At 34.3% G+C, this 19,198-nt stretch overlaps 1 protein-coding gene and 2 pseudogenes across 1 annotated transcript; 2 read left to right on the top strand and 1 right to left on the bottom strand.

The window, feature by feature from the left end:
* Nucleotides 1-4,453: 4,453 nt before the first annotated feature.
* LOC142552468 (cysteine-rich receptor-like protein kinase 21) lies at nt 4,454-7,555 on the top strand (annotated as a pseudogene).
* A 750-nt stretch (nt 7,556-8,305) lies between these two features.
* Nucleotides 8,306-11,518, bottom strand: LOC142552484 (putative protein S-acyltransferase 14). Its single transcript, XM_075662193.1, has 7 exons — nt 11,116-11,518; nt 10,172-10,382; nt 9,996-10,087; nt 9,534-9,657; nt 9,302-9,387; nt 8,978-9,043; nt 8,306-8,772 (listed from the first exon to the last, which is right to left on the bottom strand). The coding sequence occupies exons 1-7, from the start codon at nt 11,323-11,325 to the stop codon at nt 8,647-8,649; spliced, it is 915 nt and encodes a 304-aa protein (XP_075518308.1). The 5' UTR covers nt 11,326-11,518; the 3' UTR covers nt 8,306-8,646.
* Nucleotides 11,519-14,729: 3,211 nt separating this feature from the next.
* On the top strand, nt 14,730-17,064 carry LOC142552497 (vestitone reductase-like; annotated as a pseudogene).
* The last annotated feature ends 2,134 nt before the right edge of the window (nt 17,065-19,198 follow it).

Here is a 19,198-nt window from a genome sequence, read left to right on the forward strand (position 1 = left end):
CATTACCGTTTATTGTCGGCGGATTTATTGATGAAGTAATTTAATTTCCATATCGTGTTTGGGGGTACGCAGTACATGCCAGCTTTTTAACTGCTTGTTCTTCCATAATTGGTAATCTATGCTGGTTGATTAGTTGCTCTTCGGGCACTCACTTCTATGATTTTGGACTAATAATGGATTCAAAGGGTTGCATATTTAGGTACATTTGATGTTTGAGTTTATGTAATCTGTTTATGTTTTCCGTTCGTTAGTATCAGAGTTGGAAGCAGAGAATTTCTTATTAAAGTGTTAGATCTGTTGATGCATTATATTAGACAAAGTAGATTTCCATTTTTTGATAGCCAGGTATGAGCTATTTACATATACATAGGAACATAAGTGAAATATGTGCTGTGTATAAACAATCATCTTATGAGAACATTCTCCATAGGATCTTGATGTAATGGCTACCACATTGTTACACATAAATATTTGGTATGACTCAGGACGGATGGACAATCATCAGATGCCTTGAACACATCATCTAATGCTGTTGGTTTCAAGGTGTATTATTGTCGATTAATAAATCATAGGCAATGTACTAGATGGTCAAGAAGTGTTGAGCATTTGTGGGAACAAACCAGAAGGCTTGAAGGATTTATTCTGGAATTAGGCTTCAATCATCCTACTTTCTCATGGATGCTATGTTTTGTTTATCAATCTGTGATGAAGGGCTAATTGATCCTATAGGAAAGATGTATTGGAAAGTGATGGCAAGAAGTATGAAATCGTCGGTGAATTCGAGTTTAGTTTCAATAAAAGTGCTCTTTTGTGACGATCTTGAGAAAACATGTCCAATATGGGGTGGCCAAACTTACATTTTTAGAGGTGAAAAAAATGACATTGTGAAAGTTTGGTGCCGGCCCCGTGCTCGCGGTTTCTTTTACCGAGAGGGTTAAATTATGATGGATTTCTAAATGTGGTGAACTACCATTTAAATCACTGTATACAGGTATCAAGAACATGTGAATGAATACAGGCTATCTATATTTACTCAGAAATATGATAATAGGTGGCAGTAGTCCTTTTTTCTCCTTTGTTTTTGGCCAAAGCACCCAGTCCTCCAATTACTCGATGTAGTACAGAAATAGAAACCAGGCTATAGTTTTCTAACTTAGATTTTCTACGAGAGTAGGTCTGTCGTGAGACGGTTTCACAAATCTTTATCTGTGAGATATGTCAACCCTACCAATATTCACAATAAAAAGTAATACTCTTAATATAAAAAGTAATATTTTTTCATGGATGAATCAAATAAGAGTTCTGTCTCACAAAATACGATCTGTAAGATCGTCTTACTCTCACGTAAGTTTTTGACTTTATGTAATCGAGTAGGATCTTTTAAATAAATATGGATGAAACTATATTGTGCTTCTTGTATTTAGATATTCTTTTTATAAAAATTTAATTTAAATTTTGTTTAATTTCTACATATCTCTGTTACAATATTGATTTCGCGTGGCATGGACCAACCATTTCAGCATTTGGTGCGTTAGCTTTTGAGGATCGTGTGGCAAAGGAGACACGCGACATGACATCAATTTTATCTTCAAATAAACAAAAATACATAAAATGCATTCTTATTTTTAATGTTAGGATATGATTGGGTTGATTAATGTAAACTCAATAAATTTTGAGCATGTTCCTTGATCACTTTGATTTTGGAATCTCAAAACTTTCTCATCCAGCCCAATATGTGTAATAAATAAAATGATGGTGTATGTCATGTTTTATTTGGATATCGCTGATTTGTAAAGTATTGTGCTAATCTAACTTGAAATAAAAAGTAAATAATAGGTCTCTTGTGAGATGGTTTCACGAATCTTTATCTGTGTGACGAGTCAACTTTACTGATATTCACAATAAAAAGTAATAGTCTTAGAATAAAAAATAATATTTTTACATGGATTACCCAAATAAAATATTTGTCTCACAAAATACGACTCGTGAGACCGTCTCATATAAGTTTTTGTCAAAAAGTAAATATGTTTTCAATCCACTAATTTTTTTACAATGATGGAGACCCTAAGCCAATGCGATAAACTTTTGAAACATGAGTTGTTCGGGATAAAAAAAAAAATTGTCAGATAAATAGGTGAATATTAAAAATAACGAGAACTCCATATTATATATTTAAAAATTACTAAAATAAAAATATATATGCAGATTCCAATGGTTCGAGTATTAAATTTAGTCGCACCGAACGGCTATAATAATCTTTTACATATTTAAATTTGAAAAGTACCATTTCAGTAATTATTTTAAATCAAAGTTTATTTTTTCGTATTATATTTGATTGCAAATTTTATCAAACTTTATTTTCTTGTATCATGTTTCTAGGGATGTAAACGAATCAAATCGTTTGTGAGCTATTCGAAGCTCGATTCGATAAAAGCTCGTTTGAGTTCGTTTAATGAGGCTCGTTAAGATAAACAAACCAAACTCAAGCTTTACAGTATTCGGCTCGTTAGCTCGTGAATATGTTCGTTGGTAAGTTCATGAGTAATCTTTTAGATGAAAAAATAATAGTTTTGATATTTGATTTATTGATTTTGCATATTATTTATGAAATATATAGAAAAATCTATTAAATTTATTTATTATAATAAATTTATAAATTTTAATAAGAATAATATATTTTTCTTTAAATATGTATTTTACTTTTTAATTAATTTAATGAAAATTTAAATGTATAATTCATATTTATTAAACTTGTTTAGGCTCTATAAAGGCTTGAATAAGCTAGTGAGCCATGCATATATTTGTTAAATAAAGCTCGAGCTCGGCTCGATTATAAACGAACCAAACTCAAACATTCAAGAGCTCGACTCGATTACATCCCTACATGTTTCTTTGCAAATTTTATACATCTCTCAAAGCACATAAATTCGTGAGACTGGTCGATTCAATCCATATATTCAATTAAAAATAATATATTTAACATAAAAATTTATAATTTTTTGCATATCGAGTTGAATTAAAGTTTTGTTTCACGAAATTAATCTATAAAATTATCATAAGTTTTTTTACTTAGATTTACCAAATGAAACATAAAATATATTTAAAAAACGATCAATTTTGAAATGGGCAATTATTGGTTCGTGTTGATTCAAAATCTGAGACATCATCAAATAACAAATATTCACCGTAGCCCCATGCAATACGTGGACTGCATCTTGCGTGTCAGCCAAAATTGCAATTCGGTGTTCTATCCCACATTTAATAACAAAATAGGCACCCTAGTGTTGTCAAACCTAGGACCAAATTGTAACACAATCAAACTTAAGGTACCAAATTGTTGTAAAACAATAAGGTAATTTTCATATCGCTCCCCTAACCGGACCCTAAAACTCCCCCGCCTCTAGCAAACTCGATTATCGTATTTAATTGTTTTTTTATAGGGAAAACATAACCTTAAAAACAACTCGAACTTCCATCAGTTATAACGTAAAACAGTGCATCATTTCGATCACGTTTGTTCGGTTTCATTGTAACCCAATAAGTGTATTTTTTCAATATTTAAATAAAACATATTAATATGTTAGATAGAATAATTGAATCTTCAACCGATTTATCTTTTAATTTTGAAGATTATAAAATTGTACTTAAATTAATAGATTTCAAATTTCTTAACTTGTTTATATGAAGAAATCGAAGTCTATTTCAAACAAAATCAATATCAAATAATGCAATTTCAATATTAATGATAGTTGATCTCAAATATATTAAATATGTGTGTCATTTCAAATCTTTTACTTACATTTTATTTTAATCAAATTCATCGATTCAAACACAATCTAATAGTTTTCTGATCTTAAAAAAAAACCAACTTTAGGGTGTACTGTGACAATCAGATGTAATTACAAGGCCTAATGTGCCAAAGACAATTTCAAGGTGCGTTTTGTCAATAACAAATGCGTAAGGGCACTTTGCAAATTACTATAAAAAAATGGGTACCCAATAACAACGCGCATTTTCCCATGTTAAAAAGGCTGCCGTAAGGCGACCGACAACCGGACTTCCCAGTAACCAAGAATTCAAATCTGGCCTAATGAATTATCCAACCACCCATCCCATCTGCTCACCTATTCCTACCGAGAATACCAGTCCAAGGACGAATATTTGAAATAATAATTACCGTTGCCCTTTGATCTAAATAAAAGTCTCAATTTTTTTTTTATCGTATTGTATCGTAGACGGACTCAAATTCGACACAACTCGTAAAAAAATATTAATTTATGTCAAAAATATTATTTTTATTTTAAATATAAATTTGATTTACTGTCTCATTAAAAATCATTATTTTTAATATAGTTTATTATTTCATATGTTCAATATGTACTCAGCCCATCTCTTGATTCTCTGACCTCTCTTGGCAGTCACCATTTTAATCCAAGAAAGTTTCAAACTTTGGAAATACAATAAAAAATAAAAAAAATCTTTTATCGACAAGTACACACACTCCCACACACTCACTGCAGTCACCATCTTGATCCTAAAATTTTTCTTTATTTTGTCAATTTTCTAGCAAAGGAGAGAGCTTTTTCTCTGAACCCAGCAAAAATGGCTTTCCTCTCCCTTTTCATCATCATCTCCTCCACATTTCTCCCATTTTTGCCACCCACAATCTCCCAACCAGCAAACTCTAACTCCTACGCCACTTCTTTACCTCTTCTAATGACAATCAAAGCTTATTTGGACCCTCAAAATTTCGTTCTTTCTTCATGGTCCCGAAACTCTACTTCTGGTCCCTGCGATGGCTCCTTTGAAGGGATTGCATGTAATGAATTCGGTCAAGTGGTTAACATTTCACTGCAAGGGAAAGGGCTTTCTGGGCAAATACCACCTGAGATTGGTCAGCTCAAGAACTTGACGGGTTTGTACTTGCACTTCAATGAGCTTCATGGGGTTGTACCTAAGGAGCTCGCTGACTTGACTGACCTCTCTGATTTGTATCTCAACGTTAATAATCTCTCTGGTCATATTCCTTCGGAGATTGGGTCTATGTTCAGCTTACAAGGTAATTTCTTAGGTTATTTTTCTCTCTTCTCCTCTCAGACAAAAACCAGAGAAAGTTCATTGAAATACACTTATATTGGTCTTCCAGTTCTTTTTTTTTTCTTTTTTTTTTCCTCCCTTCAAGCAAAGTATGTTTCTCTTCGATTTTGTGAATTGAAAGTAAATAGCAGTAGTGTAGTTGGTCCAAAGTAAATAACATCGGATCCTTTTTTTTTCAGTTGGCTTTTTTATTCTTCTTCTTTCCTTTGTAATCATATTTTATTTTATTTTCTGTGGTTTGGGTATTAGGGTTTGTTGGGAGGAGAAAGGTGAAGAGCAAAAGTTGAAAACTTTGCTGTTAGATCTGTTTTGTTTCACTATGAATCATTTACTTGAAAAAGAAGGCTTTATCATTTATCAATAAAATATGTTGAGGTATTTGGGAGGTGTGGGGTCTGTTATAATCTGGTTAATTAACAATGGAGAATGAAGTCGTGGTCCTGTAGCTTTCACTTAGCTTTGATCATTGTCACGAGTTGCATATATTCTGCATTTAGTTATAGTGATCAAGCTACAACTAACTTTTTTTTCCCTCTCTATATTTATGCAGTGTTGCAACTCTGTTGCAATAAATTAAGTGGAAGCATTCCCACTCAGCTTGGCTCTTTAACGAAACTCAGTGTTCTGGCTCTGCAGTCCAACGAGTTATCTGGTGCTATTCCTGCGAGTCTAGGCGGTTTAATGGTTTTGACTAGGTTGGATTTGAGCTTCAATAATCTCTTCGGTTCGATCCCATCTAAATTGGCGGATTTACCATTGCTCAAAGTTCTTGACGTCAGAAATAATACTCTTTCTGGCAATGTCCCTCTAGGTATCTTCTTAATCTTGGGATTTGCAGTTTCCAATTGATGATTTTTGTTATAATAATGTTATCTAATGACATGGTTTGTTTTCTTGTATGTCAAAACAAAGAACTGAAGAGACTGAATGAAGGTTTCCAGTATGCCAATAATCCAGGGTTGTGTGGGATCGGTTTTTCTTTGTTAAATGCTTGTGCTGATTCTAGTAAAAATTCCAGTAAACCTGAGCCATTTGGACCTGGTACTGGTCATCTTCCTTCTAAAGATATCCCCGAGTCAGCAAATGTTCTACCAAATGGGTTGAATCAGTCCAAGAGAACCCATACTGCCGCTGCCGCTGTTATTATAGTTATTGGATTAATTGTTGCTTCAACAGTGGTTGCTCTTTTTACATTTTCATGGCATCGTCGCAGGAAACAGAAAATCGGGAGTGCCTTTGATTCTGGCGAAGCTCGACCAAGTACTGATCAAGTAAAGGATATTTGCAGAAGAACTGCATCCCCTCTCATTAGTCTTGAGTATTCCAACAGCTGGGATCCTCTGGCTAAGCGGGAAGATGGAAATAGTTTCTCTCAGGAGGTTCTTGAAAGTTACATGTTCACTCTGGATGCAGTGGAGTCTGCAACTCAGTACTTCTCCGAGACTAACTTATTGGGGAAGAGTAGCTTCTCGGCTATTTACAAAGGGATGTTGAGGGAAGGATCTGCAGTTGCTATCAAGTGCATTTCAAAGATAAGTTGCAAGTCTGATGAAACTGAATTTCTCAAAGGATTGAAGCTATTGACTTCACTGAAACATGAAAATATTTTGAGGTTGAGAGGCTTTTGTTGTTCAAAGGGGAGGGGAGAGTGCTTCCTCATATATGAGTTCGTTCGAATGGGAACCTTTTGCAATATCTTGACGTGAAAGTAGATAAAGGGAATGTTCTCGATTGGCCCACTCGGAAATCTATAATCCAGGGGATCGCCAAAGGTCAGCTTTTATTCAAGTCATCTATTTTGTTAAAAAGTTCTTGATCGTCATATTGTTTCTCATACTCGTGTTCTTGTCTTCAGGTATTGGGTATTTGCATGGAACTGAGAATAACAAACCAACATTGGTTCACCGTAACATATCAGCTGAGAAAGTCCTGATCGATAAGCACTACAACCCATTACTCTCGGATTCCGGCCTTCACAACCTATTAGCAGACGACATAGTTTTCTCAACATTAAAAGGTAGTGCTGCGATGGGGTACTTAGCTCCCGAATACACCACCACAGGCAGGTTCACTGAAAAGAGCGACGTCTATGCCTTTGGTATGATCATATTTCAAATCCTCTCGGGGAAGAGCAGAATCTCGCAGTTAAACTGTCACGGGGCGGAATTATCAAGATTCGAAGACTTTATAGATGCAAATCTTGCTGGAAAGTTCAAGGAATCTGAGGCAGCTAGGCTTGGAGAAGTCGCACTTCTTTGCACGAATGAGTCTCCCGACCAGAGGCCAGACATTGAAACTGTGATGCAAGAACTGGATGGCATAGATTTAAACTCTTGCTCAAACATGTCATTCCAGAAGAGTTAAATTGTACCAATTTTTTGCTGATGGCAAAGTAGGCAAAATGTTATATTGCCTGCACCGTGTATCAGCCAGGACTTAAGTTGCTTGTGAAATTCTAGACCAATCGAGTTGGTGGAATGGGTAAAACATGGAGTAGGTAAAACATGGTGGTATTCAATCTACCTATTTTCTTAATGCTGATATTTATCCAATAAACATAAGCATAGTAGGCATTCTCATGCAATTTCATTTTTTTTTAAGTTTCAAAACCTGACTGGAGTAGTCATTGCCCAAAGTCCTACACGATTTTACGTATAAATTATAATTGTTTTTTGATCTAACAGTAATACTGCATAATGAATTTAAAATAAAATAAATAAAAAGATCTTTCCTGCTTGCATTTAAACAGAAGTTGACATGAATTTATATAAAAGTTATATTATAATTATTATTTTTCATAACGTTCAAATTTGGTCAAGAGCATTCATTTGGCAGGCTCTCTGGCTTTTCTGTCTTTGTTCCCTCTGAATTTTTTGTACCCTTGGCTTCCTGCCAAGTGAATTATTGTTGAGGTGTTCTTTCTACTGTTTCTATTTCTTTTCAATCTGTATATACATACATGAAAATTAGACAAATGAAATGAACGTGCCGGGATGCTTTAACGTTTTCCAAACTTTTTACATAACTTGCAATTCGTGTTACCCCAATCCTGGATTCTTCCGATCCTTTCGTCAAACTTTAATAGCATGAATAAAAGAAGTAATTCTATAATAAGTTTTAACACGTCAAGTTTTTTCTTCTTTTTTTTTTCCCGGAGCTTGATGTTGAATTTGATTAGTCACACGATATGTGTTCACAGCAGAGGTAATTAACCAAAAAAATTACACAAGTGTGCAAGAATCCCTACAATATAACACCATATAAAGTTTTTGTGGGATGCGAACATTAATCTACAACTTTAAACAACATACAAAGCCACCAACGAGTTAGCACATTTTGTATCATACAGTGCCCCGTTTCTTGCCGTGATAGCAAAATCTAAACATCCTCACTGTCAACATCATCAAATCAGCTCTAATCCTCCCGATTTTCTGCATGTTTGTTCCATCCCTCAATGTTATTTCGGCAGAGAGTAAGCTTACTGGTTGTTCCAGTCCTGGATTAGTAGCACCTGTAAACTTAGTTGGATGTATGATTATGTGATCATTCTCAGAATTCTTGTGGAGGCAGATCTGGTTTTGAAGGGTATTCAAGACCCTGGAGAGCAGGCATCCGCCGCAAATCTTCTTCAGAGTAACTTGGGATAAACCAATATCTCTTGTCCATCCCAAATACCTATTACATAATGGGATAATTTAAAAAGATGTATGAACAAGAACACGAAATAAAATGTGGAGAAAGCCACATACTTTCCTTGAGAAACAGGTTCAGTTGTTACAGATTAACAGCTCATTCAGATACAATATGGTCATTGAGAGATTTAAATTATAATTGAAACTGAAAGCACTGTTATGATTATTAAAATCGAAACACGCCCAACCTGTTCAAAGTTTCTTTTCCGCCCAAGATCATAACGCCATTTTGGGGTGGCCTTCTTCTCATATGCCTAATACAAGCCAGTAAAATACATCAGCTACTTTCAACATAAAAACAAGGCGAGTCTCGGAGAGGATGCTTCAGTTGACCATTTACGCCAATCTTTATCTCTATCTGTTAGAAGAACTAAAAACATGCTGTGGATCCCAGGAATATACACGAACCTTTGATATTTAAGGCATATTCAACGCCTCCCAATAAAATTTTGAATCAGAAGAGAGAAGGCATCACTGATAATCAAATTTTAAAAACAGATGAACAAGTGTACCTCAATGGTCGTGGTATTGGCAGCCACCATTGATATGTGCATGATCAGAAATCCCAAAACACTCAATGCAAACGCCAAATTTAACACTATAAAACGTGAGAAGGAGAAAGCATCAGCAGAATACAGCAAAGCATCAGGAAGGGGAGCTGAAACTGCTTCAACCCCCATCGTACAGAGCCAAATTTATCGCTCCTTAAGAATTGAATGGGAAAAAAAGGAAATGTGATCTTACCAAAGGCAAGAAAAGTTGTGGCAAGAGTTCCTGGAGTCCCAGGAATCTCTCCATCGCTGAAGAATGCAATAAAATGTGGTAATAATGATAATGCGACGAGACTAGTTTCGAGAAACGTGTACAACTGCGTCACAAGTGAATCATCGGTCATTGATGTAATAAACTGGTCAATATATTTTCAAATATAAAGCCATAAAAATACTTTCAAAAGCTGAGAGCATATTCATTTTTAAAGAAACAGAGAAAAGCATCAACAAGGAGCATAGGTTAGAAATAACTGTTGCCGGTGCCACACATAAGATGATAAAAATCAACACCAAAACAGATCAACATACATAAGAAAACACCATTACCCAGAAAAAATATTTCAAAACCAAGACACAGAATCTGTTAGCTATCACTCATAATCATCAAGACCTGAAAACCAACCAATTTAGTCATTTCAGAGTTATTTGATCATACCAGGAAGAGAAGGAAATACTTGTAGTTCAATGCCCCAACACAATTGACCACCCATACACAATGATGGTCCATTTTTAGTACGCACCTCCCACCTAAATAGAAATATCAACAATTAATCTAGGAAACAGAATATAAAAGAATGCAATAGCCACGAGGAACCACATAACAAAACTCACAGATAGAGCAGTGATGGCATCTTGGTGGTTTTAACTGATTGCACTTTCTACAATAACGGACGCCTCTACTCTCTGTGTCGGATTGAAATTCTGATGCGGTTAGAGGGTCAGCATCTCCCCTTTCTTCATCCATTGTCGGCCTCCAACTTGAAGACACACTACCGGGGTCCGTGAAAACAACCGAGAAATAACTCCATAATAGCATTACTAACTGCATTGAGCATTTCAAAAATCAGGTTTCTTGCTCACCATTATTGCATCATATCATCCAACAAACGTGTAACTAATCAGCTAAAACCTAGCATTCTTGTAACGACTCAGTTTGTGAAACTATGTCTCTGGTAACAGGACTGAAATCTTTCAAGTCAACCAATCCTAACGAATATTGATTTCTATATGCGTGAGTGACAAATGGTAATGATAAAAATACAAGATGTAACACATGATGACAAAGATAGTAATTGATATATGTCGAGAAAATTGAAAACTACTGCTTTAGTTTTCAGCTACTTTATCAACTTTCCATCAGTTTCCAAAAGTAAGGGAACACAACAAAAACAATAACATCTATCTGAACAACAGCTGAATTTCTATTAATAGCCAACTAATTGTGCTAACTAATTACACTAGCCACCAACAAAACTATATTACCACGTAAGCCAAACCCATGAAAGAGCCGTCCAAAATTTCCTAAATTCGAACTATTTAGAGTGTAATTCAAGCTTAAGAACTCAGATAAAATCCACATCTACTGGGACCTTCCAATTTAATTTGACGAAAGAGGTGAAGTATAATTAAAGAAACATGCAACTCCAGGATAACACAAAGCATACAAAACTCTATTCTATTTCCCAAAAAATTGTACAGTAAAGTAATCAAGCAGCTGGATATCAATATGCAAAAAAAAAAACATATAAAACTCCAAAGAACAGGCAAGAAATTACCAAGCAATGAAACGAGATCAACACGGACAAAGCTTGCAGCGTATCCACCCCTCCGGCGGTTAGCGCTGGCCCGTAATTCGTGATCACCACGGCATAATATGAGACGCCAACGACGCCAAGAACCAATAGAATCATGATCGAACCTAGACCCCGGAGAGCGGTACAGAATTTGAATACATTCCACGCCATAATTACACCAGATCTATACATAATATAATCAATTAAATAAATAGAAAAATGAAAAAAAATCAATAATTTCACACAGAAGTCTTGGTTATTGAATCGGTTAATGTGATGTGAGTAGGGGAGTAGTTAGGGTTCATCGATTCCGCGTGGAGACTGGAGAGTATGACAATTGAGGCACCTAGGAGTGAAATTGGGAAAATGGAAGGTACGAAGAGGGGCAATTATGCAATATGTTGGTAGATCGGGGTGAATTGAAATTATTTGTTTATTCAGTACATTGTATTCAGAAGTGACTTTAATCTGATGATGAGTTGGTGGATGTTATAACACCCTTGTATTGTGGATGCTCTAATAAGTAATATTGATTGAAGGGGAAAGACCCAGCTCAATACTAATAAGTAATATGTTTTATCTCTTTTTCGGTTTGGTCACAAATGTTTCGGCATTCTCCTAAAATCGATTACAATAATATGATGCCTATTTTTTTAGGATTTTGTTCTTGAAAATGATAATTTACAACATATTACGGACTTAGTTTTCGCAGTTTAATGATCATTTGAAATTTATTGAATTTTTAGACGATGTCTACTCAATTATTGTGCATTGGTATGGTACATTTGTAATTGTTATGCAATATGTTTGGGTAAAAATTCTGTACATTTAAGTTGTAATGCCCGAGATTTTGATTATTGTAATCTGAAATGATTTGTTGATAAATTGATGTGATTATAGACATAACGAACCAGACCGGAAAAGACGAGCGAGGACACGAATTATGTGTGAGGACTGAACCCCTCGCGCATATGCGCGACCGGACAGGGCGCATATGTGCGAGGTAGGCATAGAACCTCGCGCATATGCGCGACATGGAACCGCGCATGTGCGCGAAGATGGCAGAGAGTTGCAAAGAACCTCGCGCATATGCGCCGAGTAAGGACGCCCATATGCGCGAGCTACCATGATGACACGCGCTGAGACATAGTGTCTCGCGCATATGCGCCGAGGAGGGTCGCGCATATGCGCGAGACGTGCAGTACATAGGTGAAGCCACTTGGTAATGGCATGCAAGATATATATACAAATTGTATTCAATTCCTCTAACTTTCAGAAGAAGAACGAGAAGCTCAGCGAAAAATCCTTACGCCTTTTCATATGTTAGATTTGTGATTGTGCAAGATCTGTCCATCAGGATTTCAATCCGTCTTCGGTACCGTGTTTCTATCGATGAGAGCTTCAACTGGACCTAAGTTTTACTACGTTTTCTTATGTTTTGAAAATATGATATTGAAGGAATCAGATATGATTCATATATGGTGTTTTTGACATAGTAGACATCGTATAATCGAAATCGGATTGAAGAATAGATACCGTATGAAATTGTTATGATTTTCAGAATGGATTTGATTGAGAGTTGATATCAGATTTGTGTTGTTATCGATTATGAGTTGTGGGAATTGATATATGTTGATTTGTATTGCTGGGTATATTGAGATTGTGCAGTTATGCCGTTGAAACAGAATTAGATTGAGTTCTGATTATATCCAGTATTGATTTGAGCGGGGTATTGATATTCTACTCCTCGATATTGTCATTGCCAGATTGAATATTGACAGGCTTCGAATTCGAGACATCGACTTCGTCAGATCAACAGAAATAAAGGTATAAATCAATGTTGATCCGGAATTGCACAACTCGAGTTTGATTTAACTTGAGTTTCTCAAAATCACATACTTAATTGTCATTGCCTCGATATGTTGCAATGTCTGAGATTGAGATGCTTATTATATTGATTTATAGCAAAGCGTGTATTGAGTCATGGGCGGAGATGCCTAGTCATTGACAGGATATGCCAAGTCTTTGGCGGATATGCCAAGACTCTGGATGTTTGGTTTATATCGATGTTTGCTTAGGAGTTGATTTATTCCCATCGCTGAGATTCGATATATGAGACAATGTCCAGGAACCGAGATCCCTAGATTAGAGATGAGTCGAGTCTGAGATGACGAGTCACGAGTTTATTTACAGTTTTACATCATTCATGTTTTCGGATTTGATACATGTTATTGATAACTGTTATATGCCTTTTATATATGTTTTTATATGATTGCATATTTACATGGTTTATACTGGGATTATATTCTCACCGGAGTTATCCGGCTGTTGTCGTGTTTGTATGTGTGCATGACAACAGGTGAGACATGATCAGGGTCAAGAAGAGGATGAAAGAGGACAAGTTAGCGTGGAGATCCGGATCAGAAGTAGATAGGCTTCAGTACTTGATATATAGTAGTTGAACCCTAATTTGATTTTAATGTATTGAGTACGAGACATGTACTTTACTTTTGATATGTATATCAGATTGATTACATTACGTTTCCACATCTGTATTTTTTTTAAAAAAATTTAGACCCTGTTTATCTTAATTGATTAAATTATTCCCAAGAACGATTAAGAAATGAATTAGCGTCCGGGTCCCCACATAAGTGCTATCATAGCACAAAATACAGTAAAACGTCTGAAAAAGTTCATGTGTATGTTATACCTAGCCAACAATTTGAAGCAAGTCACACTTTGGTACCAAGAATGAGACATTTGCTACACTTAAATATTCTAAATTATTTCGCATATATAACCAATAGTTTGAATTGAGCCACAATTCAGTACAATTACCAATAATGAAAACAAAAATGCAAGTTAAATGATCAAAATACAGATTTATTGTTTAAAAGATTAAAAAATGAAAAAAAAAATCAAATTACAAGACAAAAAAATATATTTCAAATTATTTACCTCTTGTTCTCACAACCTGGATTTTGTCTTAAGCATATGTCAAAATAGGACATTAATTACGAGGGTCTTTTAAGGTTGAATGATGTATCAAGATGGACATGTGACGTGCAAAAGCTGTTTATATATTTTGCAAAATTCCGTGAGTGTGAATGTTTTTTTTCAAAAAAATTAAAATTTTGCTCATTAATATATATTATTATTAAGTGTGAGTGAGTTAGAAAAACAGCTTGAAGAGGACACCAAAATTTCTTCCCTTTTTACCCTCCTCTTCAATACCAGCTATAATAATTCCAACCACGTCAATCTCACGTCTGAAATCTTCCCCAAAAATAGAAGTCCTAACCGTACCAACACATTTGAAAACTTCTCAATTTAAAAAAAACTTACGGTTAGTATTTTTAACGCAAAAAACCTTTATTTTTTCTACCATAATATTATTATTATTTTATTGAAATTAAGTTTAATAGAAAAATAGATTTTTTGTCAAACACAACAATATGTACGAACACACTAATTATAACATTCATATCAAATTACAAATGTCCAATATTCATTCTATAAATTGATTAAACGTGTATATATATATATATATATATATATATATATGCCGGCCTTATCCAAGTGAAACAAAATTATATTAAATGTGTGGAGGAGGGTGTTGGAAAATCAGAAAGAGAGAAGTCGAAAACAAACACATAAATCTTCAAAGAAAGAAAATGGAAAACAAACAGCTAGAGTCTAGCTACAGAGAAGCTGTTGAAATATCGGCGGTATTGATTATTAAGAGTTATATGCATCAATTTGGTTTTGTTCTTATATACACGATATTCAATCATTTAATAATATATTTGTTCTGTTTACTGATTTGTCTTTAAGAGTTTGCTTTTATAATTTTGTTATTTGCAATTTCGCTAACTATATCTATAGACATCCCAGAGAAATTAAAATGGAGAAATTAATGGAAGAGGATAATCATAGTAGCAAGAAAGGAAGAGTATGCGTGACTGGTAGGGACTGGTTTCCTTGGATCAAGGCTTATACTGCAGCTTCTTCAGTCTGGTTACGCTGTCAATACAACTGTAAGGCCAAATCCAGCTATATATGCTTGTTTATTCTTTATGTAAGCAAATTAATAACTCAGTCTGATTCCACCCCAAAACTTGCGAGGCGATCTGCTCGTGGTGGCTCAGTCGACCGTTTGCAACATAACTCTTTTTATTATTTTTCTTGTCGATGAAATTTGTTTTTCAGAGAACCAAGCAAAGATTATATCCATGACTAAATCCCATTTGTATGGTTCCAAATTAATAACGCATGGAAACTTATTATTGGCATATGTATATAATTTTTATGCAACAGACGGCGGAAGGGATGTTAGCTACCTCACAAATCTTCCAGGCGCATCAGAAAGGCTCCAAATCTTCAACGCGGATCTTGATAAGCCCCAGAGCTTCGTACCCGCCATCCAAGGATGCAACGGTGTTTTCCACGTCGCTCATGCCTTAGATTTAGAAGGCAAAGAAGAAGAAGAAACGAAGACCAAAAGGGCCATCAATGGTGTCCTAAACATTTTACAAGCTTGCACTGATTCGAAAACTGTGAAGCGATTTATATACACTTCGAGTGCATCAACTGTTGTTTACAATGGCAAGAATTTGGACATTGTGGATGAGGATTCTTGGACTGACGTGGGATTAATGAGAAGCTTGGGAGCTTCAGCGGGATCATATGTCATAAGCAAGACATTGACAGAGAAAGCAGCTATTGAATTTGCAGAGAACCATGGATTGGATCTTGTCACGGTGATCCCGCCATGGATACATGGTCCCTTTATCAGTTCTCATTTCCCTGATTCAGTGAAGATATGTCTGGCCTTGTTTTTTGGTATCTGCTTTATTAAATTCATGATCTGATCTTTATGTGTTAATTTGCTAGCGCCTCCCCCAACTTGGGAAAAGTTTCTTGCAACAATTCCCATTATTTTTCATGTCTCATTAACCAATATTGATTGCTACGTGTGTCAATTTGCAATTAATTTTCGAATTCGACATATTTAAATAACCACCACACCAATAAAAACCAACATGTGACAATCCATTGTTAATTTAATTTAGAAACTTAATCTTGATCCCAGCTAGCTAGCTCGATGAACTAGAGTAAAAATAGTAGTATTATATATATATATATATATATATATAAATTTGCTAGGTAGCTTTGAAATAATATACTTCACGATCATAAATTACTAATCCCATGTGTGTGCAGGTGATCAAGAGCATTACAAGTACTTATGGGATACAAGTATGGTTCATGTGGATGACGTCGCTGAGAGCCCACATTTTCCTTTTCGAGTATCCGAACGCAAAAGGGAGATACATTTGTTCAGTTGTCCATGTTACAATACACGAGTTAAGCAAGTTTGTTTCTGCAAGATATCCCCAGTATCAGTTACCAATTATTAATGCAGAGTAAGTACTTCTAACTCCCTTTTCACAAGGGCAGACCAGCAGGGTAGGACGGAGGCTTAGGCTCAATAGTAACCAGTTCGTGTTCATTTTTGTAAACTTAAGATCATTCAAAATAGATTGCTAAATTCCAAATATTTCATATTAAGTCCGGAAAAATGTATTTCTCTAGCAACTTAGATTAACCATTTTATAAATCGAGAGGGGGTGCAAAATCATTGTTATGGAGAACTAGTGGGTTAGACTAATTAATTACCTAGCTCGCGGTCTGCCTTATCATCCATTCCGCACCCTTCTTTGTAATATATATTTTGTGTTCGCCTGCCTCCATTCAGTTCCTTGAAGGACGTAGTATCAGCAAAATTTTCCGGGTTTTCATCAAAGAAATTACTGGAAACTGGATTCAAGTTTCAACATGGACTTGAAGATATGTATGACGACGCAATTAGATGTTGTAAAGAAAAGGGTTTCTTTTAGTTCATGACGCATTCAAATGTATATTTCCTTCGCGATCTTCAAAAGAAATCAAGTAGGATAATATGTGCAAGAGTTGGTGGCTTAATATAAAAAAATATATTCAATAATTCATTGTAATTATGTGAATTTTTCCTTTAAAATGTGAAGCAAAACTTATATTCATACTTAATAGTGATTGGTATGGTATCTATGCTTCTCGTATATATATATCTTGAATTCGTGTCTTTTCGTGGAAAATATTTAAGATTTTTTTATAAAAAAATTTTAGATGGAAAATGATTCCTTTGGTGAATTAAATATCAGTAGTTAGAACTTAGACTATTAATAGCTAATATTTGAATTCAGTACTTAACTTTATCGCGAGTTGTAGTCTTTAACAAATCATTAAATAAGAGAATATCTATACTTCTATATTATTTTATTAAGTTTGAGATACTTAAAGTAACTAAATTTGATATCATGGTCTGTTTTAATAATTATATATATTAAAAAATGTTAAAATTTTAATGCAAGTTATATGTAGTGCAGTGGATAGAGTCATTGTTTGTTGGGGTTTAGGTTATATGTTCAATTCTTATTGAGATTATTTTTTTTATTATTTTATTTTTCAATTTATTTTTTAATTTATATATCAAAATTACAGTGTAATCCCTCATTATTTCTTATAATTATATTTTGATCCTCATTTAAATATAAATCAAATGAATTATAAAAAATATTATACAAGTGCATCAATGTACTAGTTAATGATAATAGTTACGATGTAATTTTATTTTATTTTTTAGTTGGACAGCAAATAAGTTGACTTGTCACTTACATCTCCTAAGGAATAAGAAATCAAATTATAATTTCAGTGATAATTATTTTATCAAAAATTATAATCGATGATAAAACATAATTGAAATATTTAAAAATTTAATTATAATCATTAAAACATCATGTTTCGATTATTCTTACTATGATGACCATTGACAATAAAATACCATGTATCGAAAATATAACTTAATAAAACATGTATGTGGAGTTTAATGCATGAGCGACTACATCTTATTATTATATTAGACACCCATTTTTTTTTTAAAAAAATCAAGCTCGCGAAGTATCGTGCAATGATAATATTTATTTTTCGCTATTTGAAATTGTACATTATTAATTTATTGATAATTTATCGTATCTAATCTCATATGTATTTGGCAATATTATTTATCTATCTACTAATTATTTATATATTTCAATCAAATTGGTAAATATTTTTCTCACTTCACTCAAATAATTGAATATAAATTACAAACATACCCTTAATAAATAATATTATTAATATTTTATTACTTATTAAAATCACAAAATGATAATTTATCATCGTATCTCAAATTTAATCTATCAAACCTAATAAACTATTATTTATCAATCAAACCTAATACAATATTAATTATACTTTTTTTCTTTCTTATTATATTGGATTATTTATTCCTATATTATTATATTTTATCTTTTATTTCAAAAGATAATATTATCATGATCGACATTGATGAACCCGTAGCAAATGTCTCATCGACTATAATACCATTATCTTTTTTGGTTAGGAAAAAAGTCATTTGTCGTTAAAATTGAGTATCATATTTGAGATATCGTCTCAAATTTGAGATCTAGTTTTAGATGAGATATAATGCGTAACAATCATGAGTCATTAGGCTGAACTAACATGGGCCTCGGCCCATACCCATGCACCACTACTGGTCATGGGTCGTTAGAATGGTCCAATATGAGCCCTAACCCATGCCCATGCACTGTCACTCATAAAATATCCCACCCCTGGAAAGTGATTTTTTCGCCTCCCCCAATACTTGAACACAGGACTTCCATGCTTAATTAACTAGATTCTTAAAGTATTGGTACCAGTTGGGCTCAAGTGTTGGGGGAGGCGAAAGAAACCACTTTCCAGGGGTGAGATATTCCATGAGTGACGGAGAATGGGCATGGGCTAGCGCTCATGCTGGACCATCCTAACGACCCATGTTGGTTTAGCCTAATGGTCCATAAACGTTACAAAAAAAGGCGTATGGGTCGAGGCTCATGTTTGTTCAGCCTAATGGACCATGATTGTTACAAAAAAAGACATTTTTTTTGTAACGATCATGGGCCAATATGCTGAACCAACATGGTCC

Source organism: Primulina tabacum, chromosome 1 (assembly GCF_025594145.1).
Source record: "Primulina tabacum isolate GXHZ01 chromosome 1, ASM2559414v2, whole genome shotgun sequence".
NCBI classification, from domain to species: Eukaryota; Viridiplantae; Streptophyta; class Magnoliopsida; order Lamiales; family Gesneriaceae; genus Primulina; species Primulina tabacum.